This window comes from Anopheles aquasalis, chromosome 2 (genome assembly GCF_943734665.1).
Source record: "Anopheles aquasalis chromosome 2, idAnoAquaMG_Q_19, whole genome shotgun sequence".
Taxonomy (NCBI): Eukaryota; Metazoa; Arthropoda; class Insecta; order Diptera; family Culicidae; genus Anopheles; species Anopheles aquasalis.
In genome coordinates, this window is record NC_064877.1 from 86,120,647 (window position 1) to 86,135,646 (window position 15,000).

General features: G+C 48.4%; 5 protein-coding genes across 5 annotated transcripts in view; 2 read left to right on the forward strand and 3 right to left on the reverse strand.

Moving 5' to 3' along the window:
• Nucleotides 1-318, reverse strand: part of LOC126571193 (adult cuticle protein 1-like) — a 603-nt gene extending 285 nt beyond the window's left edge. Inside the window, exons 1-2 of the mRNA XM_050229510.1 lie at nt 273-318; nt 1-203 (exon numbers count right to left, since the gene is read on the reverse strand). The exon at nt 1-203 is cut by the window's left edge and continues 285 nt beyond it. Coding sequence (XP_050085467.1) covers nt 1-203; nt 273-278 — 209 coding nt within the window. The 5' untranslated portion in view covers nt 279-318. The remainder of the gene's footprint in view (nt 204-272) is intronic.
• A 521-nt stretch (nt 319-839) lies between these two features.
• On the forward strand, nt 840-1,304 carry LOC126577671 (adult cuticle protein 1-like). Its single transcript, XM_050239488.1, has 2 exons — nt 840-845; nt 918-1,304. The coding sequence occupies exons 1-2, from the start codon at nt 840-842 to the stop codon at nt 1,302-1,304; spliced, it is 393 nt and encodes a 130-aa protein (XP_050095445.1).
• An 846-nt stretch (nt 1,305-2,150) lies between these two features.
• On the reverse strand, nt 2,151-4,897 carry LOC126571159 (sodium- and chloride-dependent glycine transporter 2). Its single transcript, XM_050229464.1, has 7 exons — nt 3,924-4,897; nt 3,366-3,823; nt 3,129-3,280; nt 2,925-3,053; nt 2,644-2,844; nt 2,384-2,551; nt 2,151-2,309 (listed from the first exon to the last, which is right to left on the reverse strand). The coding sequence occupies exons 1-7, from the start codon at nt 4,433-4,435 to the stop codon at nt 2,199-2,201; spliced, it is 1,731 nt and encodes a 576-aa protein (XP_050085421.1). The 5' UTR covers nt 4,436-4,897; the 3' UTR covers nt 2,151-2,198.
• Nucleotides 4,898-5,447: 550 nt separating this feature from the next.
• LOC126571148 (fatty acid synthase-like) lies at nt 5,448-12,678 on the forward strand. The gene is made up of 5 exons (XM_050229445.1): nt 5,448-5,629; nt 5,695-6,011; nt 6,078-7,799; nt 7,876-10,797; nt 10,894-12,678. The coding sequence occupies exons 1-5, from the start codon at nt 5,495-5,497 to the stop codon at nt 12,590-12,592; spliced, it is 6,795 nt and encodes a 2,264-aa protein (XP_050085402.1). The 5' UTR covers nt 5,448-5,494; the 3' UTR covers nt 12,593-12,678.
• Nucleotides 12,679-13,134: 456 nt separating this feature from the next.
• LOC126571152 (uncharacterized) overlaps nt 13,135-15,000 on the reverse strand; it is a 3,079-nt gene continuing 1,213 nt past the window's right edge. Inside the window, exons 2-4 of the mRNA XM_050229454.1 lie at nt 14,041-15,000; nt 13,725-13,959; nt 13,135-13,629 (exon numbers count right to left, since the gene is read on the reverse strand). The exon at nt 14,041-15,000 is cut by the window's right edge and continues 938 nt beyond it. Coding sequence (XP_050085411.1) covers nt 13,291-13,629; nt 13,725-13,959; nt 14,041-15,000 — 1,534 coding nt within the window. The 3' untranslated portion in view covers nt 13,135-13,290. The remainder of the gene's footprint in view (nt 13,630-13,724; nt 13,960-14,040) is intronic.

A 15,000-nucleotide genomic window follows, 5' to 3' on the forward strand; every position in this document is an offset into this window, starting at 1 on the left:
GGAGCACCAGCGTAAGCCAGAGGGGCATGGGCGTATGCAAGGGGAGCAAGCGCTGGAGCGGTGGCGATCAACTTCGGTTCCGAGTTACTCTGTACCACCGTCGTATGCGGAGCGGCCAGGGCCAATGGGGCACCGTAGTACAACGGGGCGAGTCCAGCGTCGGCAACGGCGGCCAGGGCCATCATGACTACAGCTGCGATGCACTACAAATATGAAGAATCGATGGTCAGTGATTCTGTTGGAATTCCGTAGAACCTGTGTCTGTAAAATACCTTCATGATTGCGTATGAGAAATTGTTGTCAGTGTTACTGAAGACGGTTGATTCAACTCTGTTGTTACTGGAATCCGCCACCGACGTATTTATACCATCTCCGTTGAAGCAGAACATGTCCTGTCGCTGTCGCTGGTTCCATGAGGTAAATGCATCGTAGAATAGTATCACAAAAGGGAATCAAAAAGCAAAAAATCCTTTAACCAGTTTTCTCACGCTTCCAGTTCAATCCAGCTCCACCTGTGTGGAGGGCACTGACCACTACAACATACGCAATGTTGTCTTGCAGTAACGAGATCATCGTGCGTGAACGTACACAGAAAACAAGTCTTTTCTGTACAGAATATTTTTTTTTAAAAACCAGCACCCCTTTTACTTGTTCCAACCGTTGCTTGTGCCGTCATCTTTGGTGCGTTGCGATGGTGCAGAAGAATACGCTGCATTCCATGGATGCCGGGTGTTCTGCTATAAAAAGCGAACACTTGTTTCGAAAGACAACAGATTTCATCCGAGTGTCAAACCGTTCGTTTGCTTTTCGCGACATCAAAACTCTTTCTTAGCGCAATCATGAAGGTTGGCTACAATCCGATCGTGAAGAAGTGTCTTAGAAGTTATTTGATCTAACAATTTCTCTCCCGTTACTAGTGCATCGCAGCTGTAGTCATGATGGCCCTGGCCGCCGTTGCCGACGCTGGACTCGCCCCGTTGTACTACGGTGCCCCATTGGCCCTGGCCGCTCCGCATACGACGGTGGTGCAGAGTAACTCGGAACCGAAGTTGATCGCCACCGCTCCAGCGCTTGCTCCCCTTGCATACGCCCATGCCCCTCTAGCTTACGCTGGTGCTCCGTTGACCTACGCTGCTCCGTATTACTATGGCGCTCCGCTGGCCTATAGCGCACCGGCTCTGATCTACCAGAAGGAAGCTCGCTACTTGGCCGCCAACCGAGGCGCAATCCACGAGGCACCCCTGCCAGGGCACGCTTTCTCTCAGCAGCAGCTGAACCTGGAAGCTGCGCCAGGATCAGACTAAACGCTTTTGTCCACTCCATCAATCTGGCCGCTTGTGTTCATGCCATGTGAAAATTGCAGAAAAATCTTGGCAGGAAGAGAGCTGTGGTGATAATAAAATCGTTTTGGACACTCAATTTTCGTGGATTATGTTGCTTTAAAAAAATGGTTATGAGAAATTTAGAAATGTCTTATTGACTGAACACAAAGGTCCACAAGAATGAGATATTTCTTCCACCAAATCAATGCACTTGCAATCAAAGACAAAGCTATGTTGCTGGCCTAAAATAGATGTCAATGCTACAAGCCTGATAAGATCTATCATCAAACAAAGAAGAAGCTGTAAGACGAGCATAGATGAGCCGGGGACACGGAAGGAGAAACCAGTTTTCTATCACAAGAAGAATTTCTATAAATTCTCCAACAGAAGCCCAAAAGCTCATCAGTATCCATTACTTCTTCAGTCAATCTGCTACACTCTGAAAGGAAAATACGGAATGAAAGTAAGCGAGCAGTTTGAGAAGAGCATTCCAGAAGACTGATCACCTTTTTCCGATACAGGTGCTAGCGGTTTTAATTTTCGCACTCGGTCTGGTGGCCGCGGTTTACGGCAGTCCGTTTTTCCATGGCCACCTGAGAGGTCATTCCGGCCATCGCTTGTACCATCCCGTGACCGTTCGTGAATATGTGCACGCACCGCAGGTCTACAGCCCTCCAGTGTATGTTCGAAATGTTGTTCAGAAGGTCCCGGTATACGTTCCAGTAGCAGCTCCTCCCGTAGCAGCGACAACGGTAGAGGCCGGAGGATCGGTGAATGTGGCCGCCAATCCGGGAGCAGTTCATGTTACAAAAACGGCACCAATCAAAGTTTCGGTGTAACAAAACATACTTTATTTTTCAATCAGCATATGATGTTTCAATAAAGATAATCAACTAGAGTGTCGTTTGTCTTAGCGGCATTCCACAGCTCACGATCATGCGCATCGGCTGGACCCCAATCTTGTGGTTTCAACTCATTTCGCAATCGCTATCGTTGAAACCAAGAAAAGAAATAATCAAATAGAAAGTAATCTTAGCTAACAGAGGCACACAAATCCTTACCGTCATAAGAGATCCTTTCGAATTGGCTAATCGATAGAATACGAACGCTGGAATACAGATCATTGAAGCACCACAACTAACCCATCCCACAGCAATAGCCCAACGTGGGTACGATAAACTATTGTACGTTACTTCCGTGTTGTAGGCAATCGTGGTGAAGAAAATAAACTAAAAATAAAAAAAGAGAGAAGAACCTCAGCATCACAACTGATCCAGCATAACAAAGGACAAGGAAGGTTCCACTTCATTGAAATACAAACGCTCAGCAGGATCGGCGTGACATATTTCCATAATACTCTCCAGCATCGTTCGACCTTCCGGTCGATCATAAACTGCACGTCCCGGACGAAATTGTCACAACCGTAAATCCACGCAACAGCAACGACCTCCACAATGCAAATCAGTATCACAGAAATCGATGCGGCGTACCAATCGAACAGCTGTATCAGATACATTCCACCCTGCCCAGATGGTTCATTAAAATAAGGATAAATGAGAGATAAATGTCGCCGATACTAAACGCTTTAACTTTAATCCATACCCGCGTGACACAGGAGGTTGAAAGTAAAAACAGAAGGAAACAAGTGGCTGCCGTGATGGGCAGCTTACTCGATCGTAACGTAGGAAACACGTCCAGGACGGATGAAATGATGGCTTCAATTTGCACAAACTGTCAACAGGCAAGTGTTAGCCACAAGGGGAGAGATTCCGCTCTGCATTCCGCGTTTATCGATGCACCACTTACCATCGTATCGATTCCGAGCAGGAAGAGCATGCTGAAGAACAGACAGGCCCACAGTGGCGCGAGGGGCAACATGCTGATCGCCTCGGGGTACGTGATAAAAGCTAGGCCCGGTCCACCGGTAGCAGCCGTGGCAACAGGGAGACCGGTTTGATCTTTAAATAAAACCAACAACGATACCGCCATCGGTAATCATCCTCGGCACACACCCCACCCCTCCCCTTCGAAGGCGGAACTTACGTGAGAAGTATCCCAGCACCGAGAACACCACAAACCCGGCAAAGATGCTGGTCCCACAGTTAATGAGCGGGATCAGTATCGAATCGAGTTTGGTGTTGTTTTTGAACTGATTGTAACTGGCCATATTCACGATGCCACCCCAGCCGGGGCCGAGCGAGAAGAATATCTGGATGGCCGCGTCCGCCCAAACCTTCAGGTTGGACAGCTGGCTCCACTGAGGCATAATGTAGAACCGGATACCGTCCAGCGCACCGGGAAGTGTGACACCGCGAACGAGCAGAATCGCCAGAATGAGAAAGGGGAACGTGGCCGTAAAGTATACGACCTTGCCCACCGACTGGACACCCTTTGCGATGCAGCAGAAAATGATGATCCACGCGACCAGATTGCACACAAACAGTGGCCACACGATACCTCCCAGCTGGTCGATGCCGTCGGATATTTGCAAGATTTCGTTGCTGCATTCCACCGGTGATGTGGTGTCGTGGAAGAAAGTAAAAGCGCGAGAAATTATCAACTACACCGGGAGCGCTGCAAAGCGATCTACGGTTTGCTCACTGGAAAAACTCATCCGCCGGTGTGCGGTATCGTTCCGAGTGCGCCATCACTGAGCTGTTAAGAAATGCTTCGGTCGCACGTCCATCGCCACGCAACTCCAAGCAACGGTCCGTATTCCAGGCATTCTGACAGCCTTCCCAGGGCAGCTGGCTGCTTAGCGATTTCCACAGAAACAGAATCGGATACGATAGGATGACGTTGTAGTAGGCCGTACAGATGAAATTGATGACTACGATCGCGATACCGGCACCCTTCAGTAGTGGCACGATTTTAAACACCGTCACACAACCGGTACCACTGAACTGGCCAAGGCAAACTTCGAGAAAGAAAAGCGGAATGCCACAGAGCGCCAGCATCAGCAGATAGGGCACCAGAAAGGCACCACCACCGTTCCGGTAGCACAGGTACGGAAACCGCCAAACATTGCCCAACCCAATGGCGTATCCCATGCACGAAAGAATAAACTCCGTTTTGGACGCCCAATGACCACGTGCACGTTTCGCTTCCGCCATGGTCACCCACGGGATGATCACCGGTTTGTTCCGTCACCACCAACAACCGTTGAACGACTGGAGGGATCATTGTTGGTTTCGCCAGATCTATGATTGTCGTCGCACTATGAATCTTTGGTCACTCACCACTCTACATCTACACCCGCAGCGCATCTTAATCAACGGTGATCATCTTCAATTGAGTAATCTCTCTTCTAAAACACCCATCGGTCCACCACGCAGTCTGCTTACTCGCGAGAGCTCTCGCTAACTCACGTCATCGTTCGGCTTCGGTACGATCTTCCGGTGCAATCATCAGATTGGCAAATTTTGCGGTTTCCTACCACGGAACAGAACAGCAACATTACACATCGTGTGCACAATCCAATTGCAATCGTTCACTTTAGCTTTCGTCCGGCGAACGGGAAGAGACTGTTCCAGCTCGGCCAACATTGTCCACCAGTCCAGTGATCCACCAGTCAGTCACCACCGAACACCGAATGCTATTAGAGGAAGACGTGCGCACCTTCTGCACTCATTATATATGCCCACTGCGCGGCGCATCAACTGTCGGTTGTCGGGTGATTTAATTGACTGCACCGTTGGGGTTAGGTCGCTAATTATCATTCGCATCTCATTACGTGTTTGTATGGTCAAGTTCAGCCGGCCGACGAGGGGCGAGGCAAACGTTCTACCTCGCCTAAAATGCTATTAAACCTTTTAGATGCCACTAATAACCAGTGTAAAAAAGGATGAAATTTGATGTTCTAAAATAAGCTTTTCCCTTAAATCCTTTTCCTTAACCGCTGTGTGAGGGCTACTTGGATCTATGAAGCAACAAAAGGTAAAGCAAGGTAATGCGACGGCAATGCCCGTTGACCTATAAACATCCATTGCCCCAGTTTGTCATCAATGCTACCCCGAATTGAATATTAATATGAAAAATTTGCACAATTATCAATCCACGTCGATTTGCTGAGGATTATATAAACAACCAGCCACTGCAGACCAAGGCATCAGTGCCTGAGCCGCTGTTAATTCGTGCATTTCACTTCCCTCGAAACGCTTTTCCGAAGCGAAATGCAGTCTATCAAAACTTGCTCCATCCCGACCACTCCGATCGATTCGGACGAATCGATCGTGATAGCCGGAATCGCTGGCAAGTATCCGCGTTCCGATAGCGTCCATCACTTTGCGGAAAATCTCTTCAACAAGGTAAAACAACGTACGGATGCATAGAAACCAAGTGGGACATTCTAATACATTCCACACTGTAACAGGTGGATTTGGTGGACGATAAGGAAGATCGCTGGAGACACCTGTACGCCGGCATACCGAAGCGGTTGGGAAAGCTGAACAACCTCGGTAAGTTTGATGCCGAGTTCTTCGACAGTGGTTTCCAGGAGTCACACTCCATGGATCCACAGCAGCGCTTGCTACTGGAGCATTGCTTTGAAGCGGTGCTGGACGCTGGTCTTCATCCGGACGATATCAGGGGCTCACGGACCGGTGTGTTCGTCGGCGTGTCCATAGCCGAGACAGAGATTTACTGGACGTATAAGAAAACGAAAAGCCCTTACAAAAAGGCTGTCCTCGGGTAAGTTAATGCTTGGCCGTTGGTCAATGTAAGTTAACTCACGATCAGTTTTCCTTTTTTTCACAGCTCTGCTCGCAGCATGTACGCAGCGAAAATTGCGCACATACTGGACCTGAAAGGGCCCACAATGGCGGTCGATACGGCGTGCAGTAGCTCGCTGTATGCTTTGGATTGGGCGTGCAAGGCCATACGGAATGGGCAGTGCGATTCTGCCATCGTTGCCGGTACCAATCTCACGCTGCATCCGTACATTACGCTACAGTTTGCTCTGCTCGGAGTCCTAGCAGCGGATGGGTATTGTAGACCGTTCGATAAATGTGCATCCGGTTATTCGCGCTCCGAAGCGAACGCCGTCATTTTGTTGCAGAAGGCCAAGGATGCTAAGCGTATCTACGCGCACGTCGTCAACACCAAAACGAACTGTGATGGTTACAAGCTCGAAGGAATTACCTTCCCTTCCAACAAAGTCCAAAAGCAGCTGTTGGATGAGTTGTACGCTGAGGTGCCGTACGATCCCAAGGATATCTGCTACGTTGAGGCGCACAGCACTGGAACCGTGGTGGGGGATCCGGAAGAGTGTGATGCTATCGAGAAAGTGTTTTGTCCGGATCGTACCGAACCGCTGTTGGTGGGATCGGTCAAATCGAACATCGGACACTCGGAGGCAGCCGCAGGGATCTGCTCGCTGACAAAGTGCATCATTGCCATGCAAACGAATGTTATTCCACCGAACATTAACTACACCGAACCTCGGACGGATGTTCCATCGCTACTCAACGGGAAGCTGAAGGTGGTCGATAAACCAACACCACTCACTGGGCCACTGGTAGCGGTCAATTCTTTTGGATTCGGCGGTGCCAACGCACATGCTCTGCTGCACAATAACGTCAAGCAGAAGCTCAACGATGGTTCTACCGATGGCCTACCTCGGCTGATTTTGTGGAGTGGCCGAACGGTGGAGGCTGTCAATCTGTTTATTCAGGACCTCGTGGGGCAACGGTTCGACGCCGAGTACTACGCCCTGACGTACAACATCCAGAGGAAACCGATTGCTAAAATGCACTCCAGAGGTTTTGCCATTTTGAATGGAAACTCCGATGGCATCGCGCAACTTCTACTCCGTGGACCGACCGTCAGTGTTCCCAAGAAATATGTTAAACCACCGCTAACGTTGGTTCTTGGTGAACTGGCTCAAAATTGGCAAATCTATGCAGAATCTTTCGTAGCTTTTCCCAAATTCGCAGACGTTGTAACGGAGTGCCTGCATGCCATTCAGGAATGCGGGTTCGATGCGTTTGATGAAACCAAGCGGAGCAACGATCCCATTCAGCAAATACTCTGGACGTTCATCATTCAAATTGGAGTGTGCCGTATGCTGCAGCAAATGGATTTGACCTTTGATCGGTACGCCGGTTACTCGGTTGGTCAGATTTCATGTGCCTATCTCACGGGTGCCCTCCCACTGCACGATGCCCTGCGAGTGGCCTACGCTCAAGGGTACATCATTCGAGCGCATCAAACCGATGAAACCATCAACTACGATCAAGTTGCAACGAACAAAGTGCTAAACAGCAAGTTGATGAAAGTGCTTAAACCGTTGCGCGTGAAGGCACCATCACCCAACTGGATCAATCCGTGCCAGTTGCAATCCTTCGAGATGTTCGGTAGCAGCGTTCGGACAAACTTAAATGAAATGCTTGTTAATCAACCAGCCACTCTGGAACCGCTGAAGGACACTTACACCTCACGTAAGGATGTCATAGAAGGATTCCTCTCCACACTTGGCGAGTAAGTATGAGAAGTAGCATTATAAGGATCTTAACAACACATTACCTATTTTCACCATCACCATCGTTTCCTTTAGCGTTTTCCTGAAAGGTCATCATCTCAACCTTCTTAACCTGTACCCGGCAGTGCAGTTTCCGGTATCTCACGGAACGGCTCTCATCTCCCCACGTATACGCTGGGACCACGGAGATGATTGGCATGTGCCCAATTTCCGTATGACACGTATGGTAGACCAAGTGTCTTCCGAGTACACCGTTTCATTGGTAGAACAGGACTTCATTGCTGGGCACTGCATCGACGGTAGAGTGCTCATTCCGGCCACTGGTTATCTCTTTTACGTCTGGGATTCATTCTCCGGCACGATGGGAATTATTCCAGAGGAGATGCCGGTTGAGTTTACCGATATCGAGTTTCTGCGCGCCACGACACTGACTGGAGATCAGCAAGTAACCCTGGATGTGGATTTAAACCATGCAACGGGTAATTTTGAAGTACGTGAAGGTTCTGCGCTGGTAGTCAAGGGGCGCATTCAAGCCCTCACGAATTATACTCCCCGGCAAAACATACCAGAACGCAAAACAGATAAAGTCGTGCTGGCGATGAAAGATTTCTACAAGGAGCTTCGCCTTCGGGGCTATCACTATGGTGGCTTTTTCAAATCCGTCATCGAGGCCGCATCAGACGGTTCGTACGCGAAGGTGGAATGGAAGTACAACTGGACGGCATTACTGGATTGCATACTGCAAGTTTCGATTATTGCGGCGGACTCACGATCCCTCGTCATACCGACACGCATCGATTCCATTAAGATCGATCCCATTCAACACAAGGCAGCGGATCAGAGCAAAGAATCGGAGGTACCAACTTACAACGTGAGCTTTGACCGAGATCTCAACCTGATCCAATGTGGGGCCATCGAGATCCGAGGCCTTAATGCAAGCACCATTGCACGTCGGCTGCCTCCGGGGCTACCGGTCCTGGAGAGCTACAAGTTCCTACCGTACCACCCACAAGAGACGCTTGAACTTGCTGATGCCGCTTCCGTCATCGTCCAAACCATACTTGAGAATCAGGGAACGTTGCTCTTCACTGTTTCGGAGGTCCATTCCGTGTCCCGTGCTCCAATCATCACTCAATTCGGAACAGCGATTGGAGATCTACCACTCGTAAAGGCCCATTTGACGCTTCTCTCCAACTCCAAGCCCGAACCAATCCCAAATGTTACCATCTCTGAAGATAAGCTCATGAAACAACGAAACGTTCTGCTGCTGATCTGTGAAAACCTTTTCGCCGACGATGAGTTCATCTCTGATGCTATCAACTGCTTGTCGGACCAGGGTTTCATACTTCTGCGCGAATCACTCGGCTACACCATCAAAGAGGGACATCGACGACTCCAACTGGTCAGCACAATCAATCTGGAAGACGAAACGTTTTTCCTACTGCAACAGAAAAAGTCTGCCATGAATGCTTCCGTCGATGCGCATGCCATCAAGGTTTCGATGGAAGACACAACTATTCCATGGTTGCTGGAACTCAAGCAAGAGGTAAAGTCGAAGCCAGTCATTCTGTACGCTCAGAACGATGCGTCTTCTGGAATCATTGGGCTCGTAAACTGCCTTCGCAAGGAACCCAACATTCAAACCGTCACATGCTTCTTTATCGACGATCCCAGCGCCCCTTCATTTGATCCTGCCATTCCATTCTACAAGGATCAAATCGACCTCGGGCTTGCAATCAACGTGTATCGCAACGGTCAGTGGGGTATGTATCGGCACTTTAAGCTGCTGGAATCGATGCGCTATGAGCCTACGGCTGGTCACTGTTATGCTGGCAGCCTCAAATCTGGCGATCTGTCGTCTTTATCTTGGATGCTTGGTCCGATTTCTGAACGACCACCCACCAGTCCGTTGATCAGAGTGGCATACAGTTCGTTAAACTTCAAGGATGTGATGATAGCTACCGGTCGTCTGTCTATCGAAACATTTGGCACGTCCCGACTGGAGCAGGATTACAGTTTGGGTTTCGAGTACTCAGGAGTAACTCCAGCGGGAAAGCGAGTCATGGGCATCTGCGCATTAGGAAGTTTGTCCACACTGGTCGAGGCAGATCCGCTGTTTACGCTTGATGTGCCTGATGAAATTACCTTAGAGCAGGCCGCAAGCATTCCTACTGTCTACGCGACGGTATACTCGGCATTCTTTATCTGCTCGCACATCCGGAAAGGTAATTCCATTCTGATTCACGCTGGAACGGGTGGCATTGGGATTGCCGCTATTCGGGTGTGCCTAGCCTATGGTCTAGAGGTCTTTACCACCGTCAGCACCAAGGAAAAACGGGAGTTTCTACTCAGCTATTTCCCCGACCTGAAGGCCGAAAACATTGGAAACTCTCGAGACACTACCTTCGAAAATCTCATCAAACTTCGCACCAACGGCCGCGGAGTAGATTTCGTGCTAAACTCTCTATCAGAAGAGAAGCTTCAAGCGTCTGTCCGGTGTCTAGCCCGGGGGGGACACTTCCTGGAAATCGGTAAATACGACATGATGAAGGACTCCAAGCTAGCAATGGCACTCTTCCAAAAAGGAATCTCTTTCACCGCCGTACTGGTAGACCTCATGTTCAAGGAGAAACGAGAGCTCATGGCAAACCTTAGAAAGCTCATTATGAACGATATTGGCCGCGGTATAGTGCTTCCTCTTCCGACTACCGCGTTTCAGGCTCATGAAATCGAACAAGCCTTCCGCTACCTGGCTACAGCCAAACATATCGGCAAAGTGGTTATCAAAATACGTGACAACGAAAATGATCTCACTTCGGTACCGATTACCTACAGTCCCCGAGTATATTGCCATCCGGAACAGAGTTTCGTTATTGCCGGTGGGCTGGGTGGATTTGGACTCGAGTTGGCCGATTGGCTAATCATTCGAGGATGTCGTAAGCTGTTGCTTAGCTCTAGCAGAGGAATCTCTAAGCCCTATCAGCAGTATCGCATCAGGTGAGTTCAAACCTTTTTTTTTTTTGGTTGCAATATATTCTAACATCATTTTTTATCATTTCCACGTTTCTTCTATGAATTGTTCGGGCTTGAAAGACTGTGGGAAAGCTACGGTGTTCAGGTTCGCATATCCACCGAAGACATCTCAACCTTACAAGGATGCCGGCGACTCATACAGCAAGCCAACGACATGGGACCAGTGGCAGGAATCTACAATTTGGCGGTCCAGCTCCGTGATGCAATTGTGGAGAACCAATCGGTTGACAAATTTGTGGAATGTCTCGCACCGAAGGCCGATGCTACGAACCATTTGGATGTAATCAGTCGTGAGTTGTGTCCTATGTTGAAGCACTTTGTAGTTTTCTCCAGCGTCTCTTGCGGACGCGGTAATGCTGGCCAGTCCAACTACGGGATGGCTAATTCTATAATGGAACGCATCATCGAGCGCCGCGTTGCGGACGGACTCCCCGGTAAAGCTATCCAATGGGGTGCCATTGGTGAGGTTGGCATCGTTGCCGACATGCAGGAGGATAGAATTGATATGGAGATCGGTGGCACGCTGCAGCAGAGACTCTCTTCCTGCATACAGGTGCTTGATCAGCTGCTGACTTCGAACGAACCCATCGTTGCCAGTATGGTGGTTGCCGAGAAGCGCAGCTCTAGCGGCGGTGCCAAGAACATCATCGAAGCGGTTATGAACATCATGAACATTCGTGACATGAAGTCGGTTTCCGTTGAAAGTACCCTTGCTGATATCGGTATGGATTCGCTCATGGCCGTCGAGATCAGACAGGTGTTGGAGCGTGATTTTGACATCATTCTTACGCCACAAGACCTTCGTACGCTCACCTTCTCCAAGCTGCAAAAGCTGGCCGATGCTAAGGCGGAAAACGAAGCCCAAGAATCGGTTGTCAAGCAGCTGGAGCTGGAGGATTTACTGGCCAGCTTCGGTGATGAAGCTGCCAGCCATCAAACGATTCTGCGTCTACCATCCAAATCGAACGATGACGATTACGATCTGGCTGTTCTGATCATTCCCGGCATCGAGAGTGTCTGCAGCCCAGTGTGGATGAAAATTGCATCCCAAATCAACGCCCCTACCTTCATGCTGCAAACCTTTGCTAAGGGCAGCGATGAGCAAACCATTCCTGGCATCGTGGATTCCGTATTTGACGAAATGTTCCAGACAGTGTTTGCCAAAGCGCAACAGTTTCTGGTCATCGGATACTCGTTCGGTTCGCTATTGGCTCTCGAGATCGTGAAACGACTTGAGGGTCGATCTCTGCGTGGTAAGCTGATGATGATCGATGGTTCCCCGGTGTACTTGCAGCGCTTTGCCGGCACCCATTTGGTCGGTGCAGACGATGAACATCTGCAAATGGCCATCCTAACGCTTGTGCTTTCATTTGCGCTGCCCAGGGACTCCTCCGATGCAGTCAAGCTTATTATGGCAGAAACAACTTATGATAATCGGGTTAGTAAAATGTTGGAGCTGGGTCGCAATGAAAACTCCTTCTCAGATGATTACATTCGCAAGATGATGCGCGCTCTGTTCTATCGGCTCAAGGCAGCTATGAACATGAGCGGCGAGGCAAAGGAAAAACTGCAATCGCAAATGGTGCTGGTACGTTCCACTGTCATTAATGATATTGAGGAAGACTACGGTTTGAGTGATTTCACTCAGTCTTCTCTCATAGTAAAAGTTATTGATGGAACCCATCAAACTATGCTCTCAAACGCGGAACTTATAGAAATCATCAACAAGGATACTCTAGAAGTGTTCAAAACGGTTTGATAATGTTTGATGTCACTCTACATCTAGTTATTTCATAGTTATGCATTCCTATTATGTGAAACAATAAATATGTTTTTTAATTTAAACTCATGTGTAATCGCATACACCTGTACGAAACATGTTTCTACAGATTAAGCTACCAATAAAACAATACTAGTAATGTGAATCAGCAATAAACGCTGACAAACAGATGCATCAATTAATTGAAAAAAAGCAACATACTCGCAGTACAATCACCTCAGCCAATTTGCATATGATATCGAATCGCTCTCTCATTAGTTCAAATTAAGGAGCGTTTCGACGAATGCAAAATACATCGCTTCATTATGCAGTGCCCAACTACTTACCCAGCCATTCCAATGCCATATAAATACGATACACTTTAACGAGGGAATTAATTCGAGTCCGGTACCAATCACCATGAAGACTAACTTGGAACGTCTGCAGCGCAGTGCGGTCGAAAATTGCATCCCAAACTAACGCCCTTAAACTCATCCTGCAGTCATTTGCGAAAGCAACTGGTCTGGAGTTTCGCTTATCACATCGTTACAATAACATTTATTTTACTACTAATTGCGATAAGGTGAATAGCAGGGGTCTTAACGATAAGAGCATTACAATATACCGTTCAGTAGGGAGACGAACAAAACGGCGATCTATCTATTGTTTGTCTTCACCAAAAAGGTCGAATAGGGTCTTCATACTTTCTTGTTTTTGCTCACTAGACTGACGATCGCATCCCTCACACTCTCGCTCTCCTTCAGATCGTTCTCAATCTGTTTGATGCGTTCCTCACTGTTTTTCAACATTGCGCGCAAATTCGTTTTATCTTTGTCCAGGGCCACAATCGTACTATCGCGTTGCTCGAGTGTGTCGTCTAATTGTTGCACCTGATGCTTAAGCTTCGAAATTTCTCGCTCCAGCTCCCGTTGCTTACAGTCGTACGTTTTCCGGTCCGCATCGCGCTGCTCAACCAGCTTCTGTCGTTCGTCTTCATACACTTTCAGCTGTTTTCGTGAATCGTCGTTTTTGTGTTTCTAAACAGCGAAAATAAAGCAAAACAAAACAGGCACGGATTGTAGTAGCGTAATGTCCACGTGGCTTGAATGATTCCTTTTATCACGCGACTTACCATTGAGGTCAACTCTAGCTCGAGTCGTTTGATCTCCTTTTCGAACTTATCGTCCCGCATCTGTAGCTGTTCGATTTTCTTGGTAAGTTTAATGCACTTTTCACTCTTTTCGCTGTTCACTTTATGAAGTTCGCGGTGCTCTTGCTTTAAGTGATTCAATTTCTTATCATACGAAGCAGCAGCTAATTTCATCTCCTTTAACTCTTGACCCAGCAGGCGGTTTTCATTTTCCAATCTGTAATCAGGAAACAAAAACAAGACCAAATTTACATTATTTAGCACAAGAAGAGGGGGGAAATCCTAGAGTGCTACGTACGCCGACTCTTTCAGCAGGAGCGGCACATTCTTCTTTCGACTCTTTTCAATTTCCACCATCAGCAACTGGTTCTGGTGCATAAGGGTTGTGATTTGCCCGGTCGTCGCTTCCAAACTGTTCCGCAAATCATTTATTATGTCGGCCTGCATGTTGATTTTGTAGGTGTAGAATTCTACCAGTTCCACTTTTTCCACATTGATCAATCCCGTCGCTTTCGCATCCTGTATCCGCTCCACTGTCTGATTCATTCGATCCTCCAGATTGCGGCTCATCGCACGCAGCAAAGTGTACCCGTTGGGGGCAGGGATTTGTGGGAAACGATTTCTGGTCGTCGGAGAGAGACTGTGCTGTTTAAGAGCATCGACCGATGGTCCACTGTTTTTCAGCATCTGGATCATAAGCGCCACACTGCGTTTCGGGAAATCAGCGGCCGTGGTGATCTGCAGTATAGCCTCCACCATTTCTATATCGCTGCCACCGTTCAATTCCTTGGCAATAAGAAACTGTATTGGTTTTTGCTTCAAAAGATTCATCACTTTGGCGTACCAAAGGGTTGGAGACAGATTGGAAAGTTCGTAGAATGCGTGCAACGACCAAAGGTACTTCTGTGCTGTCCTCTCACCGACTGAATAGTCAAACGCCGTCACCTTGCCCGATTGACCAAGAATTTTGCCGAAAACGTGCAGACGGAATCGCTCCGCTACGGCATCGATCGTTTCATCCGTCGCATTAAGCAACCGCCCGATTGTGGCCAGCAATCTCGCAAACGCAGCCACCAGCTGCTCGTCATCGTTGTTTGCAATCGTATCCATTAGTGTGCCTAGTACGGACTCACACTCCTTCGCAAATCCCATATCGGTGGGATGATTTTCCAAGACCGTGCGCAACAGAGTGATCGCTTTCGAGCTATCCTCTTGTGCTCGGTGAATGAGACGAATTGGGCCTATTGCGCATATCTTA